At 41.6% G+C, this 9,200-nt stretch overlaps 1 protein-coding gene across 1 annotated transcript; it reads left to right on the plus strand.

Annotated features, from left to right (window-relative positions):
- Window positions 1–925: 925 nt before the first annotated feature.
- LOC307201613 (vomeronasal type-2 receptor 26-like) lies at window positions 926–8,643 on the plus strand (the record flags this gene model as incomplete). Its single annotated transcript, XM_079950892.1, has 4 exons — window positions 926–1,762; window positions 4,421–4,648; window positions 5,456–5,582; window positions 7,742–8,643. 4 exons carry the CDS (start codon window positions 926–928, stop codon window positions 8,641–8,643), a joined length of 2,094 nt encoding a protein of 697 aa, XP_079807018.1.
- Between the last annotated feature and the right edge of the window lie 557 nt (window positions 8,644–9,200).

Raw genomic sequence — 9,200 nt, forward strand, 5'->3', positions numbered from 1 at the left:
TCATCTACACTTATCGTTATTCCATATTTCTATGCACAGGTCTGGGCTTTCTAGGTCTGTGTCTGAGAGCTTGTTTCCCCATAAAAACCTGCTCTTTACTCAAAGAAACTGGGAATCCATGAAATCCATGGAAAAAGCGCTTTGCTGTTAGCTCTGATTCAGCTGTAAATATTGAGTTTTTCTTGAGCAAGTGGGCGGGGGGGGGGGGAGTGCTTGGACACAGACCGGGAAAGTGTGGACCTCTGCCTAGAAAGTGTGGGGCAAAAGTTAAATATGGATAGGTTCTACCTGTTTGAGGAGAGAACCTTATCCTGAAGGCAGTGGAGGTTGAGCACCAGAGTTTTCCTTCTCCTAGATGGGCTACCTCCCCAGGTTGATGGGTTACATCTGCCTCTCACTTCCCTCTACACCATGTGAGGAAACCACCTTCTCAACTGTTGGGCCCACTATTGGTCTTGTCCATTCAATGCACCAGAGCCTGTTGTTACATTTAAGACCAACAATAATAAATTATTTTAATATATTAGTAGCAGGAGACTATCTTGGGAAGCAGGCAGATGCTTGGATGACTAGAGAGTCAAAGGTGTGCTAAAGTAGGATAAGGAAATTGTAGAGAAACTGAATGAATTCTTTGCAACTGTCTTCAACAGAGGAAGATATAGGGCAGATCCTCAATAATCAAATCACTGATGAGAGAGGCCTTACTCAGAACTAGCATGGCATTCAGCAACAGCAGCCTTAGACTCTAGGACTGGCTGTTAGGACAACCACAATTCCCTAGGTTGAAGTTGGGGCTGGCACTAACTGCTTGTGCCCAACCTGTCCCACACCCCACACCACAAATCCCGCTGCATAGAACCACTTACGGTTATAATTATCTTTCCTAACCATTTCTATTTAGCTAATATATGGCCCCGCTCCAGTGATGAATGATAAAGCCCCACGGATTCCTTTCTATCAGATGGCACCCCAGGAAGACCACCAGTTTGCAGGAATTCTCTCTTTACTTCTGTATTTCAGGTGGACATGGATTGGGATCACTGTGATGGATAATGACAATGGAGAAAGTTTTGTACAAAACGTGCTCCCACTCTTCTCCCAGAGTGGCATCTGTTTTGCCTTTATAGAAAGAGTCCCCAAACATAGTTTTCTCACTGATGGTCTTGCCATGATGGAACAGGGGGCAAACATACATGATAAAGTGATGAGCAGCAACGCCAATGTAGTGGTAGTCTATGGAGAAGCTTATTCCTTTGTATTTTTTAGATGGCTTCCATATCTATCAAAATTAGAGCAAATGTCAAATAATGTAAAAAGTAAAGTATGGATAACCACAGCTCAAATGGAGTTCATTTCATTGACCTTTCAGCGGGATTGGGATGCAACTATATTCAATGGTGCTATAGCCTTCAGAATTCATTCCAATAATCTACCAGGATTTCATCAATACATTGAGGGCAGAAACCCTTTCAATGCAGAAGACGATGATTTCATCTGGGATTTCTGGCAACATGCCTTTGGCTGTGTATTTCCCCATCGCATTCTGGATGAAGTGGTGGGGGATATCTGCACAGGAATGGAGAAGGTAGAGAACCTTCCTGCATCTCTCTTTGAAATGACAGTGCAAGGTCAAAGCTACAGCATCTACAATGCTGTCTTTGCCTTGGCCCATGCTTTACATGCCATGTCCTTAGCAAGACTCAAACATTCACAAATGATGAATAGAGGAAGGCAAAAGCTTTGGAAGCAACAATTTTGGCAGGTAAAGGAGTAAACCACCACAAGTGGGTGTTACATTCTTTCCAACTCTTCCTCTATGGACATTTTCCTCTTCCTTCTTTTCCAGGCAACTAGAAAGTAGAAATAAGCCCTATTCAGTCCGGCATTCTGATGTCCTCTTTGAGGTCTGTGAAATCAATGTATGAATTATTTACAGAGGGATAATCATATCATTCTGTTGCAGCATGTAATGATAGTATTGCTGATTTATGTAGTAACATTTCATGAAATATTTTTGATGAGTACATCAAAGGATGAGTACATATCCCCTCAATTTTATTACTTGAAATTGAAATTATTTGAAATTGCCCACAGCATTATTCTACTGGTAGCATTAGAATGGGGATGGCAAATCTTTTTTTCTGTTTGAAGACTTCATTTCCTCATGGCTAAATACCCTAGAATTTCATTCCAGCAGTAGCTAGGGCAAAAATGACGGTGGGCATGCTTGGAGCTAGTAGTGGACTGCACCACCTCACAAACACACATTCACATACAGTATACACATGCACTGACCATATAGATATGCATGCGGACATTTATTCACACATTTTTCTACACCAATTGATTCTCTTTCCCTGTCTCACTCAAAAACATACACCCACTAATATATTAACTCATTCATTGTCTCCCCTTCCCCATTAGGCTTTAGTTTGTAAATATAAAATTTACAGCATGTTATGGTTTAAGGGGAAATCATATGAAAATGATACCGTGGTACCTCGGGTTAAGTACTTAATTCGTTCCAGAGGTCCGTTCTTAACATGAAACTGTTCTTAACCTGAAGCACCACTTTAGCTAATGGGGCCTCCCGCTGCCGCCGTGCCTCTGGAGCACAATTTCTGTTCTCATCCTGAAGCAAAGTTCTTAACCCGAGGTACTATTTCTGGATTAGCAGAGTCTGTAACCTGAAGCGTATGTAACCTGAAGCATATGTAACCCTAGGTACCAGTGTATATTGATGGTATCTAAAGGTAAAGGGACCCCTGACCATTAAGTCCAGACTCGGACGACTGTGGGGTTGTGGCACTAATCTCGCTTTACTGGCCCAGGGAGCCGGCGTTTGTCCACAGACAACTTCCAGGTCATGTGGCCAGCATGACTAAGCGGCTTCTGGCGAACCAGAGCAGCGCACGGAAACACCATTTATCTTCCTGCTGGAGTGGTACCTATACATCTACTTGCACTTTGACGTGCTTTCGAACTCACCCCGTCACGGGGCCTCAAACCGCGACCTTCTGATCAGCAAGCCCTAGGCTCTGTGGTTTAGACCACAGCGCCACCCGCATCACTCTATTGATGGTATCTAACACCGAGTAAGGGACGCAGGTGGCGCTGTGGGTTAAAGCCTCAGCGCCTAGGGCTTGCCGATCGAAAGGTCGGCGGTTCGAATCCCTGCGGCGGGGTGCGCTCCCGCTGCTCGGTCCCAGCACCTGCCAACCTAGCAGTTCGAAAGCACCTCCGGGTGCAAGTAGATAAATAGGGACCGCTTACCAGCGGGAAGGTAAACGGTGTTTCCGTGTGCGGCTCTGGCTCTGGCTCTGGCCAGAGCAGCGATGTCACGCTGGCCACGTGACCCGGAAGTGTCTCCGGACAGCGCTGGCCCCTGGCCTCTTAAGTGAGATGGGCGCACAACCCCAGAGTCTGTCAAGACTGGCCCGTACGGGCAGGGGTACCTTTACCTTTACCTAACACCGAGTAAATTGGCAAAAATGTATAAATCTAAATCCAGTAAGTGTTGGAAATGGAAAGAGAAAGACGGTTCTTTTTATCATAAGTGGTGGTCTTGTGGTAAGGTTAAAGCTTACTGGGAAATGATATAAAATGGAATGAAAAAAATGTTTAAAATAAGCTTTGTTTTAAAAACCCAGAAGCTTTTCTTTTGGGAATTATAGAAACAGAACTACCTAAAATGTATAGAAACCTATTCGTGTGGGTGGCTCGCACTCCCTACAATGAAGTATATTCAAAAATGTTTGTTTATGAGATTTACTTTTACTTTTTTCATTTTCTTATGTTTTATTTTCTTTTTCTTTGTATATTTTATATGCATATGTATATGTACTGTAAATACTGTATCTAATAAAGAAAAGGAAAAGGAAAGAAACTTATTTGTGTATGCTACTACAGCAGCAAGAATGTTACTTGCTCCAAAATGGAAAGAAGCAGAAGTCCCAGCAAAGGAAGAATTGATACAAAAACTTATGGAATACACAGAAATGGAGGAACTTACCAGAAGAATAAGAAATAAAGAAAACAAACTTTTTATAAAAGAATGGAAATGGCTTATTGAATATTTACAGACAAATTGTAAACAGATAAGAACACTGGCAGGATTATTGTTATAACCTGCAGTTTTATAAGCATATATATATAAAGTAGATGAATAAATGAGCAAAGTAAGCTAATTTGGATATGCAGAGGGTATTAAAAAATAAATTTAAGGAACCGCAGAAAGTGGGGGGGGGGAGAAGTCAAGTTTTGAAATGTTAAAATGATTGTAAAATTAGTGAAATGTATAAAACCAGTGAAATGTATAATTGAAAAGTATAAATAAAATTTGAAAACTGGGGGGGGGGGAGATAGATTGTAAATGCTTATGCACTATTTTCTATATTTTTGCCTTTTGATTTCAATTTAGCTTCACCACTTTCTGAGAGGTGTGTCATTTAATAACACTGCAGGAGACACAGTTTCCTTTAACCAGAATGGAGAGATAATATCTGGCTTGGATGTCATCAACTGCATTGTTTTCCCCAACCAATCCCTTCACAAAGTGGAAATTGGGAGAATAGATCCCCGGGCTCCGCCAGGCCAAGTGTTCACCATTGATGAAGAGGCCATAACATGGCATGGTTGGTTTAACCAGGTAGATTCCAGGTGACATTTATCTAGAAAGTCATCCAGTTTTGAATGAGCATTGAACATCTGTCCTGATGCCTAGATTTAAGTTCGTTTAATAAATATAAAGACCTGTGGAAATACTGGTATTTGCCTTATGAAACAAAGTGGACCCAAAAATTTCCATCCTAATTGCTGACCCAGAAAGGGTGTGAGAATAAGTGTGGATAGTGGAGGCAACAGAAGACCAGAGGGAAAAGCCAATAGCAAACAGAAACAGGTAGAAGAGACAACTAAAGCTTTACGTGGAAACAGTAGAAGAGGTGATGAAGATGAACAGAATGGAAAAGGGAGTAGAGAAATGGAGTTAAGCTGCTGGGACAGATGGGGCACACGGGGTCTAGGAATTAATGCATCTTTCTATTAGTGCTTCATGTCACCGATTCATTTTTTTTCCATTTTTAAAAGTTTCAAATTATATATTTAAATGGGTGTTTTAATTGTTATTTTCTCTCAAAATACATATTTAATGAAATCCACATTTTGATCTGCATACTGGTAATTGTTTTGCAATTCTAGGGGTTCCTTTGAAAGGTATGGTTGGCATCACTATTGGCCTCACTCTCACTTTATGGCCTAGATTTCCAAACTGTTTCTTCCTTGGTTTAGAGTCTTCAACTGAGGCTGCTGGTATTCAGTGCCAAAAAGAAATTTACCCTTAGCACAATTAGCCTTTGGTTGAGACGTTTCTGCCTTTATCGGTGGATAAAATGTTGGATTCCAAGTGTATGAATTTTAAGATTCTCATTCTGTTCTTTTTTTTTTTACTGATTAGACTCGGCCTCTTTCTGTCTGTACTGAGAGTTGCCACCCTGGTTTTAGGAAGAAAGTGAAGGAGGGGGAGCCATCTTGCTGCTATGACTGCATCCCATGTCCAGAGGGGAGGATTTCAAATCAAAAGGGTAAGAGATATACCAAGGAGATTGGATCCAGAAGCAATAGTTACTGCTAAATAAAAGAAATGAGGCTTGTATTAAGCCATGTCTAGGTTGCTAGAGGGGTGGGACGCAGGTGGCGCTGTGGGTTAAAGCCTCAGTGCCTAGGACTTGCCGATCGAAAGGTCGGCGGTTCGAATCCCTGCGGCGGGGTGCGCTCCCACTGCTCGGTCCCAGCGCCTGCCAACCTAGCAGTTCGAAAGCACCTCCGGGTGCAAGTAGATAAATAGGGACCGCTTACCAGCGGGAAGGTAAACGGCGTTTCCGTGTGCGGCTCTGGCTTGCCAGATGCAGCTTTGTCACGCTGGCCACGTGACCCGGAAGTGTCTCCGGACAGCGCTGGCCCCTGGCCTCTTAAGTGAGATGGGCGCACAACCCCAGAGTCTGTCAAGACTGGCCCGTACGGGCAGGGGTACCTTTACCTTTACCTTAGGTTGCTAGAGAAGGTAAATGACCCACGACATATAACGTGAGACAGACAGAGAGAGAGAGAAGAGAGAGAGCACACTCTGTTGCTAGAGCATGAGACTCTTAATCTCAGAGTCATGGGTTCGAGCCTCATGTTAGGCCAAAGATTCATGCATTGCAGGGGTTTGGACTAGATGGCCATCTTGGTTCCTTCCAAGTGTACAATTCTATGATTCTATGATTTGTGCTGGCTGCCAACCTACTACAGGACCATGATCAGTTCTGGATTTATGTATAAGTTAAACAAGCTATAGCTTAGGGCCCCACTCTCTTGGGGCCCTCCAAAAAAAAATATTAAAGGAAAAAACCACTGGATGTACATTTCCAAAATATACAATAAGAAACAAATAAAATAAAACCTACATACAGCAACTGTGTTTTGTGTTGTGTAGGCTCCTATGATATAAGTAATGGGCCCCACCTGCTAGCCTGCTCCCTAAAATATCATTGGTTTGGACATATGAAGGGCCCCATCATCTCCAGTAGCTTAGGGCCTCGTCAAACCTAAATCTGGCCCTGACCATGGTTTTGGTACTAACATCTGATGCCATATGTATCTCAGGCCAAGGTTACTTGTAAGACCCCTTATTCCTTACATACCTAACAGGGTACTGGAGTCTGTGGGAAAACTCCTTGTAGCAGTTCCAAAGATATCAGATGCTTGTACCACACTAACTCAAAGTAGGGCTTTTATGGTGGCTGTCCCTCTTACATGGAATAGCATTATGGTCAAGATTTGACAGGTACTATCTGCATTTTCTGCAAACAATTGATTTTTTGATTTATTTTTTTTATTCTCTCAGGTTTTCCCAACTGGATGAATGCGTTTCTATAGGTTTTAGGATGCCATGGGTGTCAGTTCTGTATTGAATTGTTTCAGGTTTTTTAAACTTGTTTGTTTTTGTGGTGTTTTAAACTATTTTACTTGAGACACGTATGTAGAAGGTGATGAATAAATGAATAGTGATAATAACAATAATAATTTCTAACTTTTCCACTTAATTTCAAAAGGGATCTTTGTATTGATAACTATAACTATAGGGAGCTAAAGGTGCACAGAAGATCTGTGATCCACAGGAACAACATGTCAAACTATGCATACCTCATGACTGCTTTTCTTTACTATTTAAATTTGGATGAAATATTTTGCAAGGGCTGGAAAGAAGCTTTAGAAGTGGAAATAATCTGTCATGTTTTGTGTGTGTTTTTCTGATCACTGGCCTTTGGGTATTCTGGATACATTTATCTAGTAAGAATGACAAAGGGCTTGTGGTTCTTTTGTAATTGAAGGGGAACTGGTCAACTCTTCTGCTACCTGCAGCATGTACCCAGACTATACATTCAACAACTGTGAGGGTGAATAGCCTATAACCTTACAAGCCACCCCAGTTCCTGCATAAACCTGGGATGTGAGCCAAATTTAACATGGCTTCCTGTCAGCAGGTTTACCACATCTTTTTAGAAAAAAATGCTGCTTTATGTCTACATTCGTTCTAAACAAGTTAAACCAATCTGTGCCGCAATCTGTAGTGCCAGCACTAATATGTATTCTCTGAACTGAAAGGAGACATTTGGTTTGAGAGAGAGGAACAATTTCAGCATGTTGTTGATATTTGTGGCATGTAACTGGGATCAAGACCTCATATTTCTTTTTCCAGATACAGCTGAATGTAATAAATGCTTAGATGAAGACTATCCAAGCAAGAATCGAGATGCATGCATTCCCAAGAGTAGAAGCTTCTTGTCTTATGGAGAACCTTTGGGTATCAGTTTAACCTGTTTTTCTCTTTCCTTTTCTCTGATCACAGCTCTGGTGCTGGGTACATTTATGAAGCACCATGACACTCCTATTGTCATTGCAAACAACAGGAACCTCACCTACACTCTCCTCATCTCCCTCCTGCTCTGCTTCCTTTGTGCATTGCTATTTATAGGCCAACCTCAGAAGGTAACATGTCTCCTCCGACAAACCACTTTTGGCGTCATCTTCTCAGTGGCTGTTTCTTGTGTATTGGCAAAAACCATTACAGTGGTTTTGGCTTTCATGGCCACCAAACCAGGATCTAGGGTGAGAACCTTTGTGGGGAAGGGACTGGCCAACACTATTGTTTTTTCCTGCTGCTTTGTTCAGGCAGGGATCTGTACTGTATGGCTAGCAACCTCTCCCCCATTTCCAGATTTTGACAGTCACTCAATGGCAGAAGAAATTATACTAGCATGTAATGAGGGGTCTGTGACTATGTTTTACTGTGTTGTTAGCTATATGGGTTTTCTGGCAATTATCTGTTTCACTGTTGCTTTCCTTGCCCGGACATTACCCGACAGTTTCAATGAAGCCAAGTTTATCACTTTTAGCATGTTGGTCTTTTGCAGTGTTTGGCTGTCCTTTATTCCATCGTACCTGAGCACCAAGGGAAAATACATGGTTGCTGTGGAGATCTTCTCTATCTTAGCCTCCAGTGCTGGGTTGATGGGTTGCATCTTTTTTCCTAAATGTTATATTATTGTGTTGAGGCCTGAACTGAACAACAGGGAACAACTAATAAGAAGAAAAGCCTGAAGAATTTAATAAGTGTCCTTTGCTATAATTTGTACCCAATACAGGAGATGTGTTTGTGTACCACAGAATATTGGTAAAGACCAACTCAACAGTTGCCTGAGCACCAAGGGAAAATACATGCTAGCTGTGGAGATGCTCTCTATCTTAGCCTCCAGCCTTGGGTTGCTAGGTTGCATCTTTCTCCCAAAATGTTATATACTTTTGCTGAGGCCTGAGTTGAACAACATGGAACAGCTAATAATAATAATAATAAGGAAGAAAAACTAAAGAAATAATAAACCTGTCCTTTGCTATAATCTGTGTTTTTCTCTACATGTAGAGGAGAATATTTTCACACGTGTTCAGCAGCTCCCTTATAAATGTTTCTAGTTTCCAAAAATCCCTAGCTGGAAATTCATTTGGAAAAATGCTTTGGCATTTGTTTTTAGGAATACAATAATAACAGTACATTGTACACACACATTATTCTCTTGTAGTATATGTTAGTTTGGAGACTCTGAGCAATTCTTACCAAAATTTACTTATAAGCAAACCTGTATCTGGTCTTAATTCGCAAT

The sequence above is a fragment of the Podarcis cretensis genome (genome assembly GCF_951804945.1).
Source record: "Podarcis cretensis genome assembly, chromosome: 13".
Classification (NCBI taxonomy): domain Eukaryota; kingdom Metazoa; phylum Chordata; class Lepidosauria; order Squamata; family Lacertidae; genus Podarcis; species Podarcis cretensis.